This window comes from Elephantulus edwardii, unplaced genomic scaffold (genome assembly GCF_000299155.1).
Source record: "Elephantulus edwardii isolate Elephantulus edwardi_28Jun2011 unplaced genomic scaffold, EleEdw1.0 scaffold00120, whole genome shotgun sequence".
In the NCBI taxonomy this organism is placed as follows: domain Eukaryota; kingdom Metazoa; phylum Chordata; class Mammalia; order Macroscelidea; family Macroscelididae; genus Elephantulus; species Elephantulus edwardii.
The window spans coordinates 8784779-8812225 of record NW_006399870.1 but is presented as its reverse complement, the minus strand read 5'-3'; the positions used below and the strand labels follow the sequence as shown (position 1 = coordinate 8812225).

Below are 27447 nucleotides of genomic sequence, written 5' to 3'. Positions count from 1 at the left end.
CTTCTGGTATTCCCTCCTTTCAGCTAAGGTGCATCTAACATCAGCAACAATATCCCTAGTACCAGGACCCCTTCTAAACCCAGACTGGACTTCTGGCAGTTCTTTGCTGATGTGCTGTTCCAGTCGTTTTGGCAAAGAAAGATATTTGCAATAAATAAATTATTTTACACACAAAAATATAATCCTTCTATTTCTAGCTTCATTTCTATCACCAAGCCTACACTTTCCAACTACCATTCTTTCTTCCCTGCTTCAAAATTTTGCATTCCAGTTACTAATTATAATTAATGCGTCTTGATTGCATGTTCAGTCAATTTTAGGCTGCAAGATTTGGTAAAATTCTCAATTACTTCCTCTTTGCCTCTAGATGCACAAGAATATATTTAAATAACAGTTCTGTTAATGTCTCTTTCCTGTATGCGTATGGATAAAATCCTATCACAATATTATATTTCAGGAAAGAACTTGAAATTGACTTTTTGACTTTGAATTTAATACCATTCTTTTTCTGTTTTTCGTTCTCTGCATAGTATAACATCTGATTCAAAGTGGTTACAGTTGGTCCATCTCATCTCACCAAAGCCTAATATGTTGATATTCATATGTTCCATTTCATTTTAACAATTGCCATTTTTCAAATATTCAAGCTACATGCATTCATGTTCCAATTATTATTAAAAAAGTAAAAGACCATTACATAAACAGGAGAAAAAATCAAAATAGACGTCAGAAGAGACTTTAAAATTTTGCTAGAGTATCACGAAGCCAAAACAAAGGGAAAATATGCCGAAGTAAAAGACCTGAACAGAACATTTCAAAGGGACAAGAGGACAGAGAGAAGTATTTTAATGGAATGTGCAGAGAACTGCAACTGGAGAATAAATAGGGAAGAACTCACTTTATATTTCTCAAATTAAAAGAACTGAAAAAGAAAATACTTAAACTCAAGTCACAATATTGAAAGATGCTATGGCAATATACTGAATGACCCAGAAAGAATCGACAGAAGATTGAGAAAATATACAAAATAATTTTATGTTAAGGAACTGATCAAAACTGAAAAATTTCAGTAAGTTCCATATAAGCAAGAGCCAATGGTAATGAAGTAAGAAGTGGTAGTTTCATTGAAGGCATCGGCAAAAGACAAGGTCCCAAGAATTGATGTGATACCAATCAATTTGTTTCAATTAATTTATAGGCCTTGGATGCACTCACCAGTCTATGCTAGAAAATTTGGAGGACATATGTCTGGCAAGCAGATTGGTAGAGGTCCATTTGTTCTCATTCCCAAGAAAGATGATCCAACAGAATGTGGAAACTTTAGAACAATATCATTAATATTACATACAAGCAAAATACTGCTGAAGAGCAATAAAAGATGACTGTAACAGTACTATACAGATAGGGAACTGCCAGGATTTCAAGCAGGATTTAGTAGAGGCCTAGGAATATCATTACGGATGTCAAATGTATCCTGGTTGAAAGTAAGGAATACCAGAAGAATGTCTATTTGTGCTTTATTGACTATGCCAATACATTTAACTGTGTGAACCATAACAAGTTGTGGCTGACATTAAGAGAAATGGGAGTCCCAGAGCACTTCATTGTATTTACAGGAAACTTATAACTGGACCATGAGGCTGTTGTGAAAATAGAGCAGGGGAACATTACAGGGTTTAAAATTAGAATAAAGTATGTCAGGGTTGTATTCTCTCTCCATACCTACTCAATTTGTATGTTGAGCAAACTATTCGAGAAGCTGGACTCTGTGAAGAGGAATGTGGCATCGGGATTGGAGGGAGACTCATCAATAACCTACATTAGGCAGATGACACATCCTTGCTTGCTGAAACTGAGGAGGACATGAAGCACTTGATACAGAAGATCAAGGAATGCAGCCTCCAATATGGATTACATTGTCAAGAAAAAAAAATATCCTCATCACTGGACCTGTAGGGAATGTCATGATGGATGAGGAAGAGATTGAAACTGTGGACAGCTTCATCTTGCTTATATCCACAATTAACACCCTTTAACAATAAGGAGTTGTGTTGCACTGGGAAAGCCTGCAGTTAGGGACATCTCAAAATCATTGAGAAATAATGGTATCAGTCTGAATAGTAAGGTGCATTTGATTCAGGTCATGGTCTTTCTGATCACTTGCTATGCGTCTATAGCTGGACAGTAAATAAGGATGATATAAGAATTGATGCCTCTAATCTGGGTTGTTGGGGAAGAGCACTGAATATCCCATGAACAACCAAGAGAACATACAAATATGTCTTGGAAAAGGTGCAACCAGAGTGCTCTTTGGAGGCAAGGATGATGAAGTATGTTGCTGGGAGGGGCTATTCTTTGGAGAGGGATATGGCAGAGAAAGATAGAGGGTCAGCCTATAAAAGGAAGACCTTCAACAAGGTGGATTGACACAGTGATGGTTACAATGGACTCTAAAATGTGATGATGGCATGGGATAGGACAGGGTTCAGATCTTTTGTTCATAGTGTTTCTATGAGTCATACTTGACTCAACAGTGTCTAACAACAACAGGAGTCATTGTTGACTTGATAACACCTAACAACGACAACTGATTTTCCACTTCTGCAATTGGGTGGATGATATCATTTATGTACTACAGTGATAAATATTATAAATAACATTTTAAAATGTAATGTCTTTTTCTTTGTTTCTAATTTTTCCAGAACATAGTCTACAGTATCTTACTTCAAATATGTTTAAGAGCCACAGTTTGAGATATAATAGACTTGGTAGACAGGATCTCTAGAGTCTCCACAACAAAGACTCCAGAAACCAAGTGAAATGTATATGAGTGATAATCCAGGAATCTTAAGCTCCAAAGCCACAGATAAAGAAGCAGATAAAACCTCAGTTGAAAAGAAAGAAATAAAGAAGACCAGAGAAGTAGGAGACATTTGGAGTGGTGAAATGTCACTGGCCTGACACAGAGTGGTCATTTTTAACTACAGTAAGTAGCATTCTGATTGGGGTAGTAACCAGATAGTTGTCTCTACTCATACAGGTGTACACCAGTACACCAAGTACATCAATGGCTAGTGACCAAGAAGATATGACTTCTACCATACTTCCTTCATCCTCCTGGTCAGCAGAAGTATGGCTGCTCCACCTAGCGGGCAAGCAGTTACACTTCTTCATGCTCTTCATGCTCCACATGTGGTCAGAGATAGGCCCTTACATATCAGTTAATAACATCCCTATGACTATGCTTTCTACGCATCTGAGAGCTGGATAATGACTAAGGATGACAGAAGAATAATTGATGGCTTTGAGTTGTGCTGGAGAAGACTAATGAACATACCAAGTACTGCCAAGGGAACAAATGGGTCTGTCCTGAGAGAATGAAGCCAAGTTGCACCTTGGAAGCCAGGATTTTGAAACTCTGTCTCACATACCTTGGGCAGCATGTTGTCAGGAGGAGCCAGTCCTTGGATAAGGACATCATACTTAGAAGAGTAGAAGGTCAGGTCAATAGAGGAAGGCCCAAGATGAGGTAGATTGACTCAAAATAGGGCAAAGTTTAGTCATTGTTCATAGTGTCAATATGAGTCATAGTGGAGTTGGAGACACATAACAACATTGACGGAAGATCAAAGAATAGAGGTCTTTGAAATGTGATCTTTGGTTTTGATTAAGAATATTGACTATCTCATAGATTTCCAACAATCTGTCTTGAAAGAAGCGCAACATCTATGCTTCTTAGAGGCAAAGATAGTGCAACTTCATCTCATTTACTTTGGGCATATTCTTAGAGGGGATCAGTTCTTGGAGAGAGACATGAACATCATGCTGGGAAAGGTGGCGAGTCAGAGAAAGAGAGGAAGACCCTCAACAAGATGGATTGACATAGTGACCACCACAGTGGGCTTTGAACACTACACAGATCGTAAGGATGGTGCAGGATAGGGCAAGATTCTGATCCGTGGTTCACAGGGTTGCCATGAGTCACAGTCAACTTGATAAGGCCATGTCCTATCCTGTGTCTTCTCACAAACCACATAATGCACACAATAAGGATCTTTATTCATTCCATTTCGTTTTTGGTAACTTCTAATTTTCATAGCTTCATTCTGTAAACCTTCCATGTTCCAATTATTAATGGATATTTATAGCTGTTTCTCTTCATTTTGAGTTGTCACTTCATTAAATGGAGATCTTCACTGGAAAGCTTTACTCTATCTGTTCCATTAAGGTTAACTGTATTTTGAGAAGTCAATTATTCTATAATTTTTATAATGATAATAATTTGTTGATTCTTCTTTTGTTTCACTTGTTCACTGACCAACTTTCACATGCATATGAAACAACTAAAATCATGGTTGGATCATACCTTGTCAAGGCTTTTGTGACATCTAAGTAAGTTTTTTTATTTGTTGTCTCCATTTAAGGTTATAGTCACGAAAAACGTCTCCTTTTTCCTTCCTTGTATTCAGTGTTCCCTATGGTTGTTAGTGATGATTTAGCTCTGACTCATCAACCCTGTGTAAAACATAAGGAAACCCTGCCCCATCCTCACAATCTGCTGTGGGATAGCTCATTGTTATAGCTTTGTGTTAGTTCATCTCAGTGAAGGTCTTCCTTTATTATTTAAATCCACTCACAAAGTTCTCTAGTATTCTCACCACCTATTGCACCACAAGTGAGTTGAAGGTATTAATAAAAAGCATACATCCAATGACACACTGACTGTAACAATGGGCTTGATTGTATCAGAGATCATGAGAAGGCACAGGATAGGACAAGGTTCAAATCTGTTGCTCATAGCATCGCTATAAAGAGTAGTCTAGCAAAAGACACGTAACAACCACAGCAACTGTTCTAAGGACAGACATTCACTTTGACTCCTGTGTTAGAAGGAAGCACAAGGGCTGTCACATTCTAACTACAACCTCCATTGTTTATTGTGAATTGCTCTGAGCTCCTTATGGTGATTTATAAAGAGTGTCAGATAAGTTAAACAGAATGATAAATATGAATAGTTACATTTACTTATTTATTGAATTTCTAAGTTTAAATAAAATAAGGAATGAAAACATCTTGAGTACAGACTTTTGTTTTTTTTCTTTAACTGAAGATATAGTGAAGCATATGTGCCGCCTTTAAAATAACTTTAGAAAGCTCTATGTCCATTATCTGTAATGAGAAAGATGAGTAATTTCCTCTCATTGAGATTTACAGCTTCCCAAACCTGAAGGAGAGTCACTATGAGTCAGAACAAACTTGATGACAGTGATTGTTAGACTGTTTACAGCTATTGAAGAAGAGAAGGGAAGTGTCATGATATACACATTAGTTTATAAAGAAGTATGTCTTCACTCTTATTGTTGTTGTTATGTGCCATCGAGTCACCTGTGACTCATAATGATCTTATGTATAAGAGCCTAAACCCTGCTCTATCCTGTGCCAATCTCACTGTCTCTAACACATCTACTCCCTTTACTCCAGTCACTGAATTGATCCATCTTATTGAGGGTCTTTCTCTCCTGCGCTGTCCCTCCACCCTCCCAAGCATGCCGTACCTCTTCAAGGACTGGTCCCACTTTGCAACATGTCCAAAGTATGTCAGACAAAGCTTCAGAATCTTTGCCTCCAAGGAGCAGCTTGGTTTAACCCTGTCCAGGACAAACCTCTTCATTCTCTTAGCAGCCAATGGTATATTCAATATTCTTCACCAACACCACAGCTCAAAGGCATCAATTCTCGTTTTATCATCCCTAGTCATTGTCCAGTTCTCTTATGTATAGCAAATGACTGCAAAGACCATGGCCAGTATCAGGCTCACCTTAGTCTCTAGACTGACATTGTTGCTCTTCAGTACTTTGGAGAGGTTTCTAACAGCAGAGTTTCCCACCTGAATACATCTTTTAATTGTCTTCACTAGAAATACAAATTAAAGGATTCCATAAGAAAAATTGAGAATAATACTTAGGTTTTTTCCTTAAATATGTTGAATGATTTACCATCTGTCCAACTTTTCTTCCTCAAACCCTTACCTCATGACTTCCATCTCCAACTCCAACTCCTCCTTACCACCCCCTTTCTAGGACCTGCAAGGCCAACAGTGAGCATTTATTAATCTAACTCCGTGAACTAACCTTTAGAAATAATAGGGAGAATTATTTTCCTCTCATCTATCTCCTACTTCCTTGATGAAAGTTCAGTTTCTCTTTAGCCTTGATGTATTGGTTTCAAGCTGACTCAGCTTGAGCACTAACCTGCTTGATTAGGTGTTTATCTGAAATCCACTTGTCTCACTAGTAAATTGATCTGATGAAACAAACAAGTGGGTATTTCTGTGCACACAGTTGTGTAGTATGTAAACTTTATGCATTATGATCATGGCAACATGACACCGCAGAATTTCATCTGGGACCACTGTGTATAATAAAAATTTCAGAAAATTATTCTAAGGAGAGCGAAGATTGGCTCTATCTAATTAAACCCTTGCTGTCCCTGAAAAAGCAGTGTGACTCAGGAATTATTCACAATTTATGACACCTAACTACAGCTGCTATTATAAAGTGTTTTGCACCACATATAATAAGATGTGTGTATAGGCATGCAGAATTTGCTGTAAATCCCAAATGGTTTAGCTAAGAAACACAAGAGAAGTGGAGAATAAGACAATAATTAAATAGGAAAAATGAGTGACCAAAAGGAAAAAGTAAGAAAATAATAATACTCAAAAGAGGGACATATAGATCGTTATTTGGATGATAAAATAATCTACTACTATAGATATTAAAAAAGAATCGTTTCCAAGACCGTGAAATAACCCAAGGTATTAAAAGTCTACTTACTAGACTATTTAACCTCTAAGACCTTCCCAAACATGTATGCTCATCATGGTCTATTCTAAAAGGATGGTTTAAATATTCCCTTTATGGCTGGATGCCTAGTACAGATTATGATTTAGACAGCCATGTCATAGCTAGGTTTTAGGAAAGATTCCCAAGTGGGCAATTAATTTAGATTTAATAGGACTGTTACTGTAAGTTTAAATAAATGCCAGTTAGATATTAGCAGTGTATTTATTGACGATTAACATCACTGTTGCATAGTGGAATTCTCTTTTCCTTAACACAATCTTTTATCAGAAGACATTTAATCATCTTGGGTCTTCCATTGGTTTGCCTTAGATCCAGTGTGAGCTCATTAATTACTTTGTACAGCAGTTTCTTTCATTCCAAATGTATACCTTGGTGAATAGGAAAAAAGGAAGGACATGATGAAGAGGGTTAGTTTTGTGTCGGAGAATTTATAAATTATTTTGATGGGTAAAATGATTCTGCAAAGAGTGTTGAGAAGCACTGTGGGAAGTGGGAAGTGGCAGACTGGCAGACTTAGGGTATGAAGCCAAGACTCTTGATCTAACCTCTCTAGAGTGTCCGGTTACTTTTAAATAGTTCTTTTAATTCTTAATACTTTTGAGTGGGCTAGCCATCTAGTCTTTTTGCTAACCTAAAGATCATGAAGATGGTTTGGGTTCTTCTGACAAATCAAAATGCTAAATCTTTAAGAAAGCAGTTCTTTACCTAAGATGATAAGTTTTAGATTTACTCATCAGGTGCTTAGGAGTTAAGAAGGAAGCTTCATGAAGGAGGTCCGGTCTCGCCATCTCTCAGCAGCACAGGTGTTTTGTTTTACTCCTGTTGTTTCACTACCTTTCAGGTGTACATGGGAACATGGGGAATGAAAGTTCCCAGGCTACTGCACCAAAAGAGTGCCATCTCTTCATTCTCACATCCAGGCTTTTCCCATGGGTCTCTGCGGTACAGTTTTGGAGAATATTGTCTGTGCAGCTGTTTAACAGCTGGAGTGGGAACCAGGGGATCCAACCTCTTCCTGCTGTGGTTTAAAGGAAAAGCTGCTTCCTCTTCCAGACCAACCTCAGCATGAAGCTTCTGCTGAGTTTCTGGGATTAAAATACACTTCCTGTATCCTTATAGTCGGCACTCAGAGGCTGGCCTTGGGGTGCTGTTCCCTGGTTATGAAATGTGTTCATATAAAAATCTGTTCCTCCTGTGAACAAAGAAAAACATTCTGTGGTGCTGTCTTTCAGCATCCATGCTAAAAAAACAAACAAGCAAAAAACACAAGACCTCCATTGTTGTTAGAGGTCATCAAGTCAACTCCATCCTTCTATAACAAAGAGTAATATTCCTAGGCCCTATTCTATTTTAGGGAGTGCTGATCTCCTAGTGGCAAGAAGTTCTCCTGCAATCTCAAAGGCAGGCAGTTCAAGTAAACCAGCTGCTGAAGGAGAAGAATAGGCAGTCTCCTCCCATGTGATTAACTGCCTCTGAAAACCTACCTGAGCTATGGGTCGGTTCCGATTCGATGATACATAACAACACAACACACCATCTTCCTGATTGTTGTTATGTTCCAGTCCATGGTTGTGGCCACTGTAAGGCTTGTTGAACTTTCAGTCTAGGAGGCTTAACTTCTAAGACTGTGTTGGTAAATCTTCTGTTGTGTTCCACTAGCTAATTTTTGGAAAGAGATCACTTTCTTTATAGTATCTCTTAGTTTGGAAACTGTACTAATCGTTGACCCAGTTGGTATTTAAAATACTTGTGGTTTCAGCTGTAACATTATGGCTATATACAAGGTACAATATTTGGACAAACAGGCAGAGAAAGAGATCAGGACTGTGCCTTGAGGTTGTCTTGGCCATAATCTTTGTGGAAGCAGATTTCCAGGTTTTTCTACATGGCGCTTCTGGGTGCGTGTGAGCCACCGTCCTTCTGATTAGCAGTGAAATGTGACCAGGTCTTAATAGTGACCATGCTTTTCAGCCCTCCAGGGAGTTTTGTGTAGGCTGTAAATTGAATGCAAGGAGAATGCCAATCTTTCTCCCACAGAATGGCCAGTTGATTAGAACATCCTGAGAGGCACAGCCTTTGAGTGAGAAAACAACTCCCTATGGACTAGGCCACCAAAGCTGTGCAGCAAGTCCTGTAGTAAATGTTTACACGCATTATCTCATTTGATTCTCTTGATAACCTTTTGTGGCAGGTCATATCATACTCCTATTTTACAAATGAGGAGCTCTCACGGTGTAGTCTATTGGGAGATGTGCTGGTAACCCCATAGGTGGCACTTCTCTGGCATTTCAAAGCCACCAGTGGCTTCTAGTTGGGCAATCTCTTCTCACGAGGTTTACAGTCTCAGAAAAATGCCTTGAGGGTAAGCTGTAAGTTGGTTCCAACTGAACTTCAAAGAGTGAGTGATTTTACAAATGAAGATATTTTCTTAAGGACACTTTGTAGTGGAAAGAGTGAATACTTCTGATCTGATTATAAAGATCATGTTTTTTCTTCGTTGATAAATTTGCACTTCATGAATCAGTGAATGTTGAAGGAGGTAGAAGTTTCATTCAAATAGAGTATTTCAGATGTTTCTACTCTAAACTCAAATAACACTGGCTGAAACCCCTGAGGGCTGACCGTGTTATATTCCTTTCTTATTTGACCAAAATCTTTTGACGTTCTGGTCTACTTACATGACCTCTTCCACCCTCTTGTTCTCACTAGTTTAAAGTTATTTTCTTAGGAAATACTTCCCAGTCTTCCAGATTCAGGCAGAACCAAATACTGTCATACACTCTCATTTATTCAGTTTCCTCTTTCAGTCAATTGCTTTATGAGGACAAATCCCATGTTGGTCGCATATTTGCTGATACTTTCTGTAAAATAAATATCTATTTGCATTTAGTATTTCCCCCATATTGATAAACACTTGGACACACCTTTTTCTCACCTAAGCAGAAAACCAAACCATTGCCATTGAATTGATTCCAACTCATAGTCTCTCTCCACCAAGTTTCTGAGAAGTAAATGTTTATAGGAGGAGACTGTCCAGTTTTTATCACATAGTGACTGGTGGATTTGAACAACTAGCATTTCACTTACAGCTGAACACATAATACACTACATCCATGGATCTAGGGTCCTCCCGTGACTGAAAAGTTAGCTAAGGAGATAGCAATCCCTAAAGAGCTCTGGCTTTTACTTTTGTCACTCTTTATGTGCTTTGCTTTATGTCTTTTGCTTCAGTGGCATCAGTAGTGTTGAATCATTCCTCCACCTCTGACTTCATTTTCTGTCTACCTACCTTTTGTTCCACCTAACGTCTCTTCTCTTTATTCATCTCTCAAAAGTTTCGAGCATTTCAAAGTCCACAAATATCTTAACCTTTGCCAATTTGCCATCTCCTCCTTTGCAATTCTGTGATCTTTCTTCTCTTCCTACAGACAAACCTCTTTTTCCTCTTTAAGGTATCCTCTTGTTCTTCCAGCTGGAATCTTAACCTCATGGACTATAGTGCAGATATAGAATGATTTTTTTTAAAATAAAAGTCTACATTCATATTGGATACAGAGGGAGAAAAGGCGGCGTGTTTCTCCCAGACCCCAGCTCTATCTTACCCCTTCAGAGAGAGGTTTCCACACAGATTTACATCTAGTCTTACCTTTCTGATTCCTCTTCCCTTACCCATTTGGAGCCCCGCCATTCTCCAGTGTCCTGCATTGCTCATCTTCTTGTCTGAGCTACTATGTGGAATCTCCACCAGGAGAGGGGGCCTTTAGCCTTTTAGAGAAGGTGAAGCACAAGTGGCATCTTTTAAGCTAAAGCCTTTCTTTTGCGTGTGTGTGTGTGTGTGTGTGTGTGTGTGTGTGTGTGTGTGTGATATCGGCAGCTGTACATAACAGAGAAGAAAACAAAAACAATTGACTTCCGTTTTGCTGAGAATATCCCGTTCTACTCTGTTATAGTGTGAGATCCTGCTACTGCTGTGAGACTTCTTATACACTCTTTTCCTCACCTGCAGGCCTGTACTTCATGTCACACCACCCCTCTCCCGCCGACACCCACGCAATTCCAGGATTATTACAGGGACGATGATAGTTTCCTTTTGCTCAGGGAGTGTATGTGTGTGAGTATGTGTGTGTCTGTGAGCTTGAAAGGTATTGTCCTATAGATATTTTTATAACCTGAAGCAATTACAGTTGTCAGCAGAGAGACAAGCTGTGACAAGTTGATTTATGTGTACAGTATATGTGTATGCAAGAGGGAAGGGAGGAAGGAGTGGAGATAGGGGAAGAAGGTGGAGTTGGGGGCTCATTAGAAACCTGCCTTCCAGGAAGCAGAAAGGAAGTTTTGTTCTCTAAAGAACACAAATAATGAAACTGCTCTGGCTGTCATCCCTTTTTCATTAGTTCAGCTATGCTGGGGAAAAGAAAATAAAACCCCCAAATTTTTTTGAAGCCAGAGACAGGATATAAAATAAGCCACTAAATGTTGGTTACATTTTGGGATTAAGAGATGGGAAAGGAGTTCATATGGTTTTGCTCTTTAGCTATTGGACCACTTCACTAGCAAGTTTGGAATGTGTCTTATTAATTATGTGGGCATAATTACATTTGGTGGCTTTCTAAACCTTCCTTTTTAAATAAAATCTGGACTTCTGAGTCCCAAAAGCAAGTGTAAGGTTGCAAGTGGATTTTCTTCTCCACGCTCCGAGTTACTCTGACTGTATTAGATTTCTGTTGGCAACTGCTGTGATGCTTCGATTTAGCTTTCTCTCTTCACGGCCAGGGACAAAGATGAGTTGACTGTTTCAGATCAACGACAGGCTGGCCAGTATAAGCTGAAGATCGTAAAGAGTACACATGGAGGATAATTTTTCTGTCCAGCCATAATACTGAAACACTGGTAGACAAAATGTATTAGTAAAACATCTTCCATCTTAAATGGATTTGTAAGTATTTTACTGTATAGTTAATCATGTATGTGAGTCCCAGGGGAAGGCTTGTTGTCATTATACACATTCCTCGATGAAAAAAATCTAATGCTCATTTGTACCTGCCTCAGAATTAAATGCAAAAACCAGAATTAGAATTTGTCATAAGAGGAGTCTTTCGTGCTATTCTCAGGACTGTAGGGAAATGATTCTGAATCCTGAAATAAGCCCTCTGCTTTCCCATGACTACAGTTTATTTCTCCTGAGCTTTTGAGGAAGAGGAACTCCAAAATCATCAGGCTGAAGTCAGTAAACATAATCTCAACTCCTTTGTCCGTTCTCATCTCATCTTAACTTTGTAAAGTCATTTGATTTCCTTTTCTGCAATTTCCCCATTGTAAGGTGAGACAACATAGGGTCAAGACAGAATAGTGATAAAATACACCCTTTCTCTTTCCTTTAAAAAATAGAAATGAAACTCTTGCTTCTCAGGTACATTTTTTTAAAAGTTGTTTATTTCAGTCATAAAGTGACTCAATTTTCTTCTTATTCTTTTATTTTTTTAGTGCTATCTCTCAAGGGCAAAAGAAACCACTGAGATTCAGTGAGCACTGAATATCAGAAAAAGACAGCAGAGGAGATAAGGGGGAAACTTGCTTGTTGGTTAATTAATGAAAAAATATTTTTAGATCATCATGTAAAATTACTCAACTTTTCATGGTTGGTCAGCCACATTCTGTTCAACTATTAAAACTGGAAAAGCACCTATTCAATCTTAATCGCCCAGACACTACCTTTCTTAGTGGTAAAGAGCTGCACTACCGACTTGAAGGCAAGTGGTTCATATCTACCAGCTACTCCACAGTGATTTCCTGCCTCTTATAAACTGCTGGAGAGTCAGCTATGGGTTGGTTCTGACTCAGTGGTATATAACTGTCTCTGTAAAGCACAGTGTCTCGAGAGGGTGCATATAGGGTGGAGAAATGATTATTCTGTCTCCAACCTGTTGGCTACATGTGTGATTATTACTACTGGCAAGATGCAAGGGCTTTTGTGCTACCTGCCTGTAGAGTTCGAGACCCTTTATTTGGTGCTGGATAGCACTGAAGAAGACACTTTGTCTTTGATACTTGAGATAGGAGTGAGAGAAAGAACAAAATCCCTGGTTGGATGTCAAAGAATGTCTAAGGGGGAAGAACAAAATTAGTCCCCTCCCTGCTTGCTCCAGGAAGGAATGGGTCAGGGCCTGAAGCTCAGATCCAGAAGTCCCTCAGACATGCAGATGTCCTAACCCTGCCTGGAGCACTACCCAGCATTCTAGGAGCCACTCCTGTTGCTGCTGACAGAGGCCAGCCCCAGGAAGGGCAGCAGACACTGCCTTCATCAGAGCTGAAGCACGGGGAGAACTAACCATGTGGGTACAGTGAAGGTACAGAGGAAGCAGCTGAGAGGGGCAATGTGAGGGGTTCCAGAATGCAAAAACTCACCACCACAAGATGAAGTCGACTGCACAGGAGTGTGAAGCGTAGGACACGTGAGCGTCCACCACAGAAACACTGCATGTGGCTCACGCATCCTCATGGGTACTCCTGCCAGGCTAGCATCTCATCAAACTCAAGAATGAAGAATCTAAGTCAATCTTAAAATTTAAGTAAAATTTGGGTGCGATTTTTTTTTTTTTTTCAGTTTCACACAGTTTCTGTGATTCTACATGTCTTATATATGCAATCTATATAGAACTGTGTCAGCTCTGTTTTGGTGTTGTAAGGAGCTTTTTTGGGGAGGGGGAAGCTGATTGGGATGGTGTAGCACTACTGAATACAAATGTGATTATTCTAAAACATCCTTCCAACACCTGAGTTTACTCTAAATGCTAATGGAATCTATCTAGGCGTTGTTTAAAAGTGCATGCTGCGGGGGTTTATTTTCGTAGTTAATTAGACTATGAACCTTATTATGCTGTCTCTGCTCTGTTAAGAATGGAGTGACTTCCTTTTAATTTGGAACCCTCAGCTTTGGCAGGGAGGGGAATGGTTAAGGGCTGGCCGGCTGCGGCACGGCGGGGGTTAAGCGGGTTGGCTGCGGCGCGCACACTCGCCACGGTTCCGGTGCTCAGGCTGCGCCGGGCGCGCGCGCCAGGGTCCGCGTCGGAAGAGAGTGGTGGTCAGTGATGGAGCTGCTGCCATGACAACCCTGGAAGTGTGTGCCAGCGCGAGGCGGGGACGCTCCTGGGAGGAAGGCGGCGCTGAGCCCGGGGGCCGCCGCTGAGCTGGGCGTCCCCGGTGCCGCCGCCCGTCGCCGCGGCATCTCTCGCTCGGAGCCGGGAAGGAGTCGCGCGCGCGGGTTACCGCCCGGCCCTGCTGCCCGCGCCGCGCCCGGCGGAGGTCTGGGTGGCAGTGCGCGCGGGCGAAGCGCGCCCTGGTGTGGGGTGCGCACCGGTGTCCGCGAGCGGCCGAGGCGTTCCCGGCTGGAGTCGGGCCCGGATCGCAGGCAGCCTCCGCTCCGCGCGCCCCGCCGTTCCTGCACCGCGTACTTTCTCTGCCTTTGTGACCGTTTTGTTCCTGGCAGCAAGCCTGGCCCTCAAACTTACAAAGAAAGTATTGGTTTTTCACCCTCTTTGGAACTGAGGAATCCTAGACCATTTCTGGGCAGGGGAATCCAACCTGCCCTCTTCCTCTTCTGGGTACCAAAGTGCTTACTCCTCTCCAAAGTGCCATGTCTCAACTCGTAGCGGGAAGAACTGGCTCCTAAGCCTGGCTCACACCTTGGGTCCTGCCTTCCGCTCCCGGGATCCGCACTTTCCCTGCAGGAGCAGCGCAGAGAGGCCCCTTCGGATGTCCTCCGTGGAGACTGGCTGGCCAGGGCTGGGGAGCTGAGGCTGGATTTGGGGAGGAAAACTGGACTTGGAGGCGTTTACGCGCTTTTCTCCTCCCCGCTCCTCGCTGCTCGCCGTTGCCAGTAGCTCTTCCCAAAGGCCACCCCCCCCCCGACCCTAAGCCACCCCAATTCCTGTGCTCGCTGGGGCGTGTGTCCTGCTGCTGCTGAGTTCTGGAAAGTTGTGTCGGTCGAGAATGGGTGTCTGTGGGTACCTGTTCCTGCCCTGGAAGTGCCTCGTGGTCGTGTCTCTCAGGCTGCTGTTCCTTGTACCCACAGGAGTGCCGGTGCGCAGCGGAGATGCCACCTTCCCCAAAGCTATGGACAACGTGACAGTCCGGCAAGGGGAGAGCGCCACCCTCAGGTAGGGAGCTACCATTCATATGTGACTTGAGGACGGTTTGTGTAGGGGTGTGGTAAGGGTCGGGGTACAGGTGTGTGAACTGGAGCATGCTGGACCGGCTCCAGGGTCACCGGTCCCCTCAAGAACGTGTTTTTGCATTGCTGCTGAGGGAATGTGACAGGCCGGGAGGAACTTCTCATCCCCAAACCGGCCTTCTTTGGTCCTTGGAACTTGTAAAGGTGAAGGATTAAGGCCAGGGAGTTGCAGAGGGTCAGCAAACTTGGTGGCAGTGGAAGCTATGTACCTGCCTGAGCTTCACAAAGCAAGTTTTCTAAGAAGTAATGAGCTCCAAATGACAGGCCTGGCTTGATCCAGATGCCCTCCTTCTGCCCATGCCATGGTGCATTGCCAGCCTGGGCCTCTGTAGGCCTGCACAGCTATTGCTTTGCCCTGGGCTCTCCTGGGGGCCTGGATACCATGAGCTGGGGACAAGTGCTTTCTTCTGTCTGAAAGTGAATTTCTGTTGCTGAAGTTACGGAGATGATGGAGACTTGTCCAATGAAACCAGAATTTATTCTGGTTGACTGTGCTGTCCACCAAGCAATAGTGCAGAGCTCATCAACTGAATAGAAACTGGATTTCTGTGCTGTGTGGAGTTCTGGTTAGCTTCTGGGGTTAAGGTTTGGAGAAAATGGGAAGGAGGAGGGGAAGAATCTTGACTGTGCTTTGTGTAAGGTAGAGTGATTCCACCTTCTTGTTTAATTTGCTGACAAACACTCAGTTCTCAGTGTCTCCCAGTTACACTACCAGCATCAGGACAACATAGAATTAGTGATGGTCATGGAAAAACCTTATTCTGTGGGCTTTCATAAGACAGTGAGCATAAAGTAAAAATTAAATATAAACAGATTCTTGGAAAAACCCAAACTAAACCAAATCTATCCCCCTAATTAAGGTCCCAACCTGGGCAGCGGGACTAACCACAAGGCCACATCCCCATCCTGTTGCTGATACCCTGGATTTTTCACTCATGCTATTGGTCTCAGACTAGGTGACTTGAAGAGAGTGCACTCAGGATGGAAAATGTGGAGGTGAGGCAGTCCAGAGTTGAATTGCTAAGAATTGCCAAGGAAAAGTATGAGTCAAAAGAGCTCTGTGTCTTAGGGAAGTTAACCTTCCAGGCCCAGGGGAATTGCTAGTTGTAGAATCTTTCCCTCCACTGAGATTTTTAGAAACTGTTTTGAACAGAGGTTAAATATACCATGTCTATATACCTGGTTTATAAGGAGATATCAGGGGTGCTACACATATTCAGCTTCTTCAGATTACTCAAGGATAGAAACATAAATGAACTGCTAAAGCAGTGTAGCCAATGATATCTAGTGGCTCACTGGTTGTACCCTGTCCCTATCCATTGACAAAGAGGATCCCACCGGGGTCGTCTTCTTAAAGAGAATGATTATGTATAGATGAGGTTATTTTTTTTCTTTTTCCAGGAGGAAGTAAATGGCTCTGTGGAGAATTGGAGATAATAAATAGCAAGGGTTCCTGACAGGCAGTTTCTTCAGTGTTAGAGGAAAATTAAAAAGGTTGGGGTCTGGCTTCCAGCAGGCAGCTCCTGAATCTCACTGCACTTGGCACTTTAGAGTGGATTCAGCTGTAGGCAAACTGGCCTGGACTACAAGCAGCTTCCCTTTAAAACTGAGGAGCATGTGCTGGCCAGACTCTTTTCTTTGTCTTTCCTCCCGTGACTCTATGCTGTCTTCTGTGGACAGTCGCTGGTATTTGTTTGCATCTTCACATGGGCTTTGGTCACATTGGTTTTGTCTGAGTATGGATAAAAGAAAAGGGACAAGGGAGGGGGGGGGAACATTTTTTTTTAGACCCTAGAATAGGCTGTGACCTAGCCCTGGTACTGGAAGGGCATCCTGGAATCCCAACCCCAGGTCCAAATGTCTTCAGGATCCTCACAGTGGGAAGGAGTGCACAGGGCGTGGTCAAGCTGTTGGCCATGGGTCTGGTTTGGGATGTGAGAGAGCCTGTTTTGTCAGGCAGCCTGTGTAGGATGGGCGCTGGCAGTTTACCCTGAGTCTTTCTCAGACTTGATGCGCTGGATTAGTAAGGGTTACATCACAGATATATGTGATTATCAAGTGGAAGCCCATGCAGTCTTAAACTCAGGCTCTGTGCTCTGTGATCCTCTGTGCAGGGAATCAAGTCACAGACATAGAATGCTTTGTTTTCATAAAATCTGCCACATTTACTGTTAACTAGTTCTGGGATGCATACAACTTTACAGCGATCTAATGGTCTAGGGATCTATGTAAGTTAATTTTTTAATTTTTATTATCAGGAAAGAGGTTGCATTTCTTTCCCCCCTTCACATACATACTTTTCTTGCAAAGTATGCTGAAGCACAGTGGTGTGTCACCAGCCTGGAGGCCCACTATAGCTAGCTATGTACATTCCTGTGATGGTAGAGATGCATGCAGTTTTCTTCATGACCAACAGAGGACTTTTTGCTCTAATTGAATTTATTTTGCTTTGCTCCCACCAGTTTATTTCTTTTTTTGGTGTTCCCCCCTTATAATTTTTATTACTTCTCCAAAACTAAGTCCTTCAGCAGAAGGTTAGATTTTAATGTAAGGAGACTGCTAAGATGTATTATCTAGTTAGCTCTGCTCAGCTCTGTGGAGTTATCAGAAACCTTGTACCCAACATGACAGTGACAATCTGAAGAGAATTAAAAGCAATTCAAAACCCTTACTCTTCTTGCTCACTTGCTGAGTGTCTATATGAATATTTTTGAAGAATGGACCTGCATAAAATATAATAATAATAATAATAATAATAATATGCAATTTTATAAGCAAAACTGGGCTTCAAGAACGTATTGATGCCAAATTACGAAGCACTAGTGGGTAATGATAATAGTAACAAAACGAATAGTGCTCTATCAATTATTGTTCAGTGGTGGCGCTAAATATTTTGTGTACACAATAACATTAAATACTTATAGCAACTTGCTGAAATAGATGCAGCTGTTTTCATGGTGCAGATGAGAAAACTAAGGCCCATGTAGTGCGTAGTAGAGCTGATATTCTGACTTGGGACTAGACTCTGTCTTTGTGCCCCAGGCTTTCTTGAGACTGCTCAGGTCTCCTTCATCCTGTGCTCTCCTAGCACCTTGGCGTTGTGTAATGGAAATGCTCATTTGGATTTCAATCCTTTCCTGCAGTGTTGCTTAACTCTTCTTTCTCTTTTTCCACTTGAATTGGAGGGCCACTTTTAGAAAAGGAACCTTTCTTACAGCCCTACATGCTCACAAGTATTTGTTGAATAGACAGAATAAATGAAAACAAAACAATATTCTCTGGCCTGTCATCAATTATCTCCCAACCATATTTGTACCATGTTATTTTAAGATAGAGCTGTAGTCTGTCAACAAAGAATGGTTCTTACTTCAAGTGCACTGAGCTTGGTGTTGGGTGTGCAACTCTCTCAAGGGACTTGGCTCCAACTCAGAAAGCCAGGCTTGTGAACTGAAGATAATTAATCGTCTCAAGGAGAAGGTGTGCCCATTAACAAGTGCATAATACTCTCACGCTGCTTGGAGGAGAGCTCCTTCCCTTTGAGGCAAGGTGTGTATAGTGCAGGACTGAGGTGGTGTGAAGGGCAGGAGAACAGCAGGGTGGATGCTGTTCAGGAAGCATGAAAACCTCTTTGGACAATCTAGATGAATGCATACCTCCTGCCTCCATCAATGCTCCAAAAAGCAACTGGCAAGTGGAGTGAATGATTTCCTTGGAATTGGCTAGTGAAGAGTGTCAGAGGCTGAACTCTACCTTCTGTCATGTGTCTAGACTGCAGGCTTTGTGATGGAATGTGGCCATTGTTTTATGGAGGATGAGTTTAGAATAAATGGTCTAAGGGATGTGTGAGATTTTCTCTATTTTGATTTAGCATTTCTATCCAATAGCACAAAATAATGTGGTTTTTGTATTTATGGGGACACAAAGTCACCTTGATTTAAAATCTCATGGTACTTTATTCATCTCATGTAAAGCATTTAACATTTCATGTTATAAATAGATAGATCCCTTATTGATCTCTGCAGGTACAGCCTGAGAACGATGCTTTAAAAAAGAACAATGCCTTACTCAGATTTCTACCCCGATTTAACACATAACTTGGCCCCTGTTATTTACCAATAAAGTTGAATGATTATACTTCCAAGTCTTCTCTATACCCACTATGCTGTGAGCACCCAGCCATCTGCTTGCTTTGTGAATACAGAAAACAAATTCCTGTTGATTTCCATGCTTTCTGCTGTCAGGAACACCATCCCACTCTGCGGGAGAGGATTCATTTCTGCCTCAACTCAGATGAAATTCCCTTCCTGATCTTTTTTTGACACTCAATACAAAATTCTCCCCTACCCTGCCCACCAGTTGTTTCTGGCATATGTCATATGATCCTGGTCTCCCCTTCCCTTTCTGGGAAGTTATCTTTATTGGAAATGATCCTGTTCATTATATTAGTTCATTATGGTTTGCCTTTCTCAATTAGGCTATCATTACCTTGAGGCCATGTATTATCCCCCCCCCCCCTTATTCAACACTGTATTCTTGCAACTGGCACAAAGAAGACATTCAGTAAACAACTACTGCCTAAGTGACTGACTATTTGAACTCATTCTTAGCCTCTTCTTGGCCTTGCCCATCCTTTCCCTGGGTTGTCTAGTGCTGTCCTTACCCTGGATTTGTTGCTGGCCCACTATCATTTCTGCCTGGGCTACACAGTTGCGTCAAATTGTAGCACTGGAGGTATATGTAGGCTATCACAAATGTGCTTAAGTCATCAAGCTGATGTCTTGTGGGCTAGGATATATGTGGGATGCATAGAGTGCCCATCATGTTATAGCTGCAGCTCCCTAGCCCTTAAGCATTTGAAAACATACTACTTTGAGGCTGTTTTCAACCCCATGTGGACCTTAAGAAAATCGGTGCTCAGGTAGGAAGAGTACAGAAAGCTTGTCTGCCTCTCCTTGTTCTTTCTCTTTGGAACGAACTTGGTTGCCTTGTGGTGTAGCTGTCAATCTGTAGCTTATGAATCAAATCGTTCAGAATAGCAATGTCACTCAGGAAGCACATGCCATTCCAAATGCCCTGCTTCCTCCGTGCATGCCGATTACCCTGCACTCAGCTGGGGCTGGCAGGGCTGGTGTCCAGTGGACTGTGGTTCAAAGGAGCATGGACTGAAGAGATGGAGGGGGCAGGATCTTGGCTCAGTGTGTATTTAGCCAGTAGAAGGGCCAAAACGTAAAACTGGAAAACTAAAACTTCAGCCAACTGTAGGGCAGAGGAGAAGTGTGCCAGGATGCCCCTAGAACCCAGAAAAGGTCAAATGGCAGCCCAGGCTCCACCAGGCCTCACCTGCTATGAGAGGTGATTTTCCAAAAAGCCTCTCCTTTCCTCCTTTAAAAGGGACTTTGTTAAAATTTTAGTTTGTAAGAGTGCAGAAACCAGGGAGCCTAACTACCTTGCTCTCAGAGAATCAGGATGTGGCTTGGTAGATCACAAGGATGCCCTTCACAGGTTTTGGGGATGCCTGGTATCCCCTCTTCTCAAGCAGTGAACCCTGACTTGGGTCCACATGTGCCTGGAGGAACTGGTACTTCTGAGTGAAAAGCTTCCTGTTAGCTCTGTGTGACTTGTTCTTTGGGGTTTTCTTGAGCACCAGTCCTGTTCTCTCCGGACTATTGGTTCTTCTCTCTTTGGCCATGAGTTTTCTTCCTTGTTGTATAACCAGGTAGTGGACTCAGTTCAGCACTTTACAAGAGTATTTCATTTCACCCTTATAACTGTTACAGGAGGTGGAGGTAATTATTATCCTAATTTTACTTATCAAGATAATACAGATGATGATACCAAAGTCCTAAGAGGCAAAGTAATGCCCTTTCCAGCATTACAGGGCAGTAGTGCAGCTGAGCCAGGCTGTCAAAACCAGTATGGGCTGCTTCTAACCTAAATCTCCCTTTGTTAGCACCATAGTGCTCTCTCATTTGTAGCTTTATCCTGAGTTTTCTTCTCTTCCAGGGATTCCTGTAGGATGGTGTATGAGAATTTATTTTTCTACTCCTCCAGGGACCCATGTAGGATGATGCTTAGGAATTTCTCTTTTGGGAGATGGGTTAGGAATGAAGGCTGCATATATTTAAGGACTTAGAAAACTTGTGGGATGGTTCTTATCTCTCACATGGGATGGGTTACTGTAAAAGGAAATGGCCTTGCTAGCACCTCACACTGTTATGCACCCTGCTCTGTGGAGGCGTGGGGCATACAGCTTGGCCCTGGCAGCCTCCAGCAGTCCCTTTTCATCAGGGAATCCTAGAAAGGTCATTAGTTCCTCAGAGTGAGACTTTAAGGACAGCTCCTTATCAGCAGCCATGGACTCTGTCACTGCATTAACAACCCCCCAGACATGTTCATGCATTGTTTGGAATAAGATCCTGGGCAAATCCAGGTTGGAACATAGTCCCCTGCAAGATTAGTCTGGGTGTTATTGTACTGGGAGACAGGGCAGGTGAGAGGACAGAACAAAGTTGTATTTATGATCTGACCTACAAACATCCTTCTTTTTTCTACCAGAATTAGAAGTACTGACTAATGGCGTCTTTTCTAGGGTCTCTTGAAAAAAAATTCATAAGTAATATAAGGAGATTTGTTCTCTCAGGTTCAAAGTCTCAACTGATGAGTAAAACATAGCATTATCCTTCCATTATTTGAGGTCAGTTTGCTTCCTTGGGAGCAGGTTGATGGTTTCCCACTCTGTATAACAGATTACTGATAATAAATAAGTAATATCATCAATATCATCTAGAGGCTATAAAAATTCTAATCTTAGAAAACCAGGAATTGATTAGGTTGTGGGTGCAATTTCATATTAAGATAAGTGCAGGGCTGAGCTCCTGGTGTGGCAGCGCTTATGAGCTGAAGGAGGGGAGTTTAATCAGAGTGTGCATGGCGAAGAGAGGGTCTCTGAGAAGCAGGCAGCTTGGCTCATTTTGAAGCAGGAATGATGTGCTGCAAAGTATATGGTTTGGGAGGCAGGAGTCTACTAACCCTCCCTCAGGCAATTTCTCTCTGCCTGGTGTTTGGCAAGATTTTGAATCTTTCTTTTATGAAGAGTACAGTTATTTCCTTCCTTAAAAGGTTATTGCAAGTTTAAAAAGAAATAATCCACATAAAGCCTTAGTCCATAATTACAGCTCTCTCTTTTTCTTCATAAATATGCAAGTATGCATACCTGTGTATTTATCAATATATACCCATAAGCATGTATGTATACACTACAGTTTGATAAGAAGACTATTTTTAAAAGATCTATCTACAAGAGAGAAATCCATCTTCATCCAGATATAATTATCCTTTTTTTTAATTGCTCTGACACATTTATTTCTCAATCTCATTGCCTTCAACTCAGTTCTGACTCTTAGCTGACCCTCTGTTGGGTTTCTGAGGCTCAGATGGCACAGGAAATGGCTCCTCTTCCTCCTGGGGTCTCTGGTGAATTCACACTCGTAGAGAGGTACAGCCATTGGATTAACAGTACAGCTCTCCAAGGATTACACCATCAGCACATCAGCACTCCCTAACACTTATTTAGATCTTAGAAATCTGTAGTTAACATCAGAATTTCTTAAAAATGTTTTATTTCAGAATGGGGATAAAAAGAAAGATATGTCTTCATTTCATAACAAGATGGTTGCATAGCAGGTTCATGGCTCTGAAGAAGAATTTCCTATTAGAAAACCCATATGGAAGCTGTTGTGGTGCCAGGTTGCCTGAGACAAATAAAGGGGTTCAAGTACACATTTACGATTGGTAGACCTTTTCTCCTTGGAAAACCGATTTTTCCATGATACTTTCCACCAGGAATCAGCTGCCAAAACAGCAGTTGCAGTGACGTCTCTTGGGGTTTTTAAGGGTCTCTTCCACTTTAATGCCCTCTAATTGAAATTTTTCCCTTCATTTACATCTGACTGTTAGAGGCAGGCACAGAGCTTGCATGATTATGGTAAAAACGGAATCCTCTTTGCATTTGACTATTTTCAAGAAAGGTAGTCACATAGGAGGAGGATAAGGTCAGTGTGTCTGGCGTTAAGAAAGGCTCTCTATTCCAAATTCACTAAGGGAGCCACAGAAACAGTCCCCTTTGCTTACGCCCTGTGCATGACATGGGCTAAATTAGTTTCCTGCTGCCATCATAATGGTCTTGAGGCACAGCCACACTCCACAGGCTTTTCTAGGCTCTCAGTCTTAAAGGAAGAAGACTGCCCATCTTTCTGCCAAAGAGCAGCTGATGGATCCAAACTCATGGCTGTTAAGTTAGCTTTGGTAATACACTGTGCCTTCATAACTTTTACAGTTCATCTAGAGGTCTTGTGAGTACACTGAAGTTCATGGTGATCACAACTCAGTGGGATACCATTGTTTTACTGTGCCTCTTAAGCTTTTCATCTTTGATAAGATGATAATGGAAAATATTTGAGCTTTTGTAGGATTGACTGTATTTGAACTATTTGTGTTTGTTTAGGCTTATTTGGCTAACTTGCTGTTTTGTCACTGTGAAATGTGTTGGCTTAGAAAGCTTTTAGGGAGTAAGAATTGCCCTATAAATTGAACATAAAAATTAATCTTACAATCTTGGTGATTAATTTATAAAAATAATAGAATTTTTGATGAGAATACCATCAACCAGCAGATGGATCGGAAATTACAAAACTGAAATCAAACTTTAGGCAAATCTTTTTTGGCTCCATGGAGACAAAGGAAAAATATGTTTGTGTGAAAATAATTTCTTGATGTTCTCTGGCTTTTCAATAAACTATAATGTCTTGAATGAGTGGAAAAGTGCTCTTGAACTCACAGTAATCATCTTTGGACAATTTTACTCATCAGGGAAGCTCAATCCAAAACAGTCTTCACCCCTCGGAACCTGTGAGTAAGAAAGAGAATATATGCAAATTATTTTTAATTTAATGTCCTTGTAATACATGAAAATGACAAAGAGCAGCACCTTGGGAATTCATAAAGCCAGCATTTTTAAATCATCATTACATATAAAGGCCACCTGCAGGCCCATCCTCTCACCTCCCCATGTCACTAGCAACTGCAGTACACAGTGGGACATGTGGTAGGTAGAACAACTCCTTTTTCTCTCAGGACCCTACTCCTCACCATTCCCACCAAAATCAAGAGGTTCTTATTAGAACTTACTACGTCTATTCCCTAAGAGACCATAAGAACCCATCCTATTGGAGCTAACCTCTCAACTCGTCCAGCCACTCTGTGGTAAGAGCTCATGGGCAGGGCGTATGCCCCCATCTAGATTCTGTCCTCATGGGGCCCTGCTGATCAGGTAGGCTGCCCCACCCTCCAGCCACTCTCTGGAGCCCAAAACTTTCTACTCCCTGGACTAATAGCAATGCTACAAGCAATGCTCCTATGTTTCTAATGTTGTCTTCAAATGTTCACATAATCTCCCCCCACCACCCCTTTAAGTTGATGGCTCTTGGTTATTTTCTCTCCTAAACCATCTCTACTGGTGTCAATATCTCTCCTGCTCTCTGCTTACCCTGATGCTGAGAGTTAGATGGCGATCCTTCTTGTTGCCTTCTGGAGTTTTGAATAGTCCCTTTTCCATCTTATCAACATTGCCAGCATGTTAGAAGCCATGCCCCGAGGCTCCCTGCTGCACGTACCCACTACCTCTCCCAGCCATGCTCCTGCATGTGAAGAGCTCCAGGCTGCTTTTATAACAAATAGATGCTTCAAGCTGTACGCATCCAGACTCATCCGGAGCACTCATCAACTGTTGTCATTAAATAGCTCTTCTCTTAGTTTTCTTGATCTTAAGAACGCCTACCACCCAGTTGCTGTAGCAAGAAACCTAATGTCATTGTTATTATGTGCTGTCTAGTCACCACTGAAGCCTGCCCTGTCCTGAGCCAGTCTCACTGGTTCCAACATACCAACCCCCATTGCCCCAGTCACTGTATCAATCCATTTCATCTGGGTCTTTCTCTCTTATGCTCAAATCAAACAAACTGTCATTGAGTTCATCTTAGTCCATGGTAATTCTCTATTGGGTCTTCTAAGCTGCAGATCTTTATGGAAAGGAAAGGGTTTATCTTTTTCTAATGGAGCAGCTGTGGTTTTAAACAATCAACATTTATGTTGATGATTCAACATTATATCTTTTTCTTTCTCCTACTTGAAATTTGATTATTATTTTTACCATTAAGATGTATCCTAATCAGATCTGAGTGGAGTAAGATACTCAACTGCTCATTCTTAGGTAGAAGGCTCAAGTGTACCAGAGATGATTTTAGAAGGAAGATTGGTGAACTGCTTCCAAAGGTTTGACTGCCATTAAGAACTCTGTAGAATGGGGTTTGACTCTACCACATGTGGGTCACCAGGAATTGAAATGGACTTCATGGAAACTTGTTTTTGCTTGCTTGTCAAGGCCATTGCCATTTCTCTCTGGACTATTCAAGCAGGCTCTTGTTAAAGTCTGATCTTCATGGTTTTACTTATGCCCACCAAGAACCTGTCCTTTACCTTGCTACCAGAGTTTTTTAAATACTTAAATCAAATTCTATTACTTCCTGTTCAAATCCTTGCAATGGCTTGAAGTTAGAGTGAAATATGAACATGGCAGTGATACAAAGGCTTTTTGTTACTTCGTTATGTTACTATCTCCCTGCCCCTCTTTCATGGATGCTTCACACTGAAATTCTTTCCTACTTTCTGAATGCACTGAGTCCATTACTGTCTTGTTATTGTTGCTGTTGTTGTGTACCACTGAGTCAGAACTGACCCTCCCCCCAGCAGGTTTTCAGGGGCAGTAAATCTCATGATAGGAGATTGCCCACCTCTCTCCCACAGAACAACTGGTAGGTTCAACCTTGTACATTTGTGTTGGCAGCAAAATTTCTTACCACTAATCTACCAGCTGACATACTTTGGGCATGTTGCAAAGAGAGATGAGTCCTTGGAGAGTGACATCATGTTTGGAAGGGTGCATTGACAGCACAAGAGAGGAAGACCCTATATGAAATTGATTGACTCAGTGACTAGGGTGATGAGGGTAGATGTGTCAAAGACAATGAGGCTAGTTCAAAATAGAGGAGGGTTCAGAGTTGTTGTATATAGGGTTGCTTTGTGTTGCAAGTGACATAATGGCAGGTAACAACAACAAACCACCAGAGCTCTTTCTCTTTCAGAGACCCAGTATGCAACATTCTGCACCTGGGCCCCTAGGCATTCAAGTGTCTTCTAAACATTCTATTTTCAAGGAGATTTTCTGGATGATGATACTTAAGCTAACCAGACATCAGCTCCCACCTCACTTTACCCCCTACCTTGCTTAATTTTTTTTCATAATCTTTAATGTGTAAAAAGCTTTTTATTTATCTATTATTTATTGCCTCTTTCACAAAATGTATGATCCACAAAGCCACTGATTTTGTTACTCATTTGTTGAGGCAGAATTACTGCCTGGGAGATGAAAATATTAAGAAATACTTGTTAAATAAATTACAACTTTATGAATAATAGTAAACTATTACTAGGAGACCTATTGCACTAGGAAAGTCTGTAGTCAGAGGCCTCTCCAAATTAGTGAGTAGCCATGATGTTAGTTTGAGGACTAAGATGTGCCTGATTCAGACCATGGTCTTTCAATCACTTGCTATCCATCTGAGAGTTGGACAGTGAATAAGGTCAAAAGAAGAAAAGAATGTTTAAGATGTGGTGTTGGAGAGGAATACTGAATATCCCACGGACTGACAAAAGAGCAAACAGTTGTGTCTTGGAAAAGATGTAGCCAGAGTGTTCCTTAGAAGCAAGGATGGTGAACCTTCCTCTCACATACTTTGGGTATGTTGCTAAGAATGACTTCCTTGGAGAAGGACATCATGCTTTGAAGGTAGAGTGATGGCAAAGGAGTGGAAGACCCTCAACGCCGTGGATTGACACAGTGACTGCAGCTGGAGTGTATCAGGGATTGTGATGTTGGCACAGGATAGGACAGAGTTCAGATCTATTGTTTAGAGGGTTGCTTTGAGTTGTACTTGACAGCACATCATCATCATTATAAATTAACAGGAAAAATTGTCTTTTATTAGAAAAAGGAAACTATGATACATCTCTGTATTGACAGGGATCTTGATACTATGAAAATAATTAAAATATAGTGTATGTGATACTGAGTTGTCTTCTCTAGGTCAGTGGATAGAATGGAACATTGAGAAAAAAAATAGAGCAAGTGTGGAATATTATATAAAACTCAAACATGAGGACTTTAAAGGGCCTTTAAATATCCACTTTCACAAGGAGTTTTATACAAAATGTAATAAACACTTGAGAATAAGAATT

The 27447-nt window shown here is 41.6% G+C and overlaps 1 protein-coding gene across 3 annotated transcripts in view; it reads left to right on the top strand.

The window, feature by feature from the left end:
- The window catches only part of NTM (neurotrimin), a 1811079-nt gene that overhangs the window by 1037470 nt on the left and 746162 nt on the right, over positions 1–27447 (top strand). The window contains exon 2 of one of the 3 annotated variants that reach the window (XM_006892821.1): positions 14938–15022. In XM_006892821.1, the coding sequence (XP_006892883.1) occupies positions 14938–15022 (85 nt within the window). Of the gene's footprint in view, positions 1–14843; positions 15023–27447 lie in introns of those variants that run through there. The other 2 variants (XM_006892820.1, XM_006892822.1) reach the window with 2 other exon arrangements.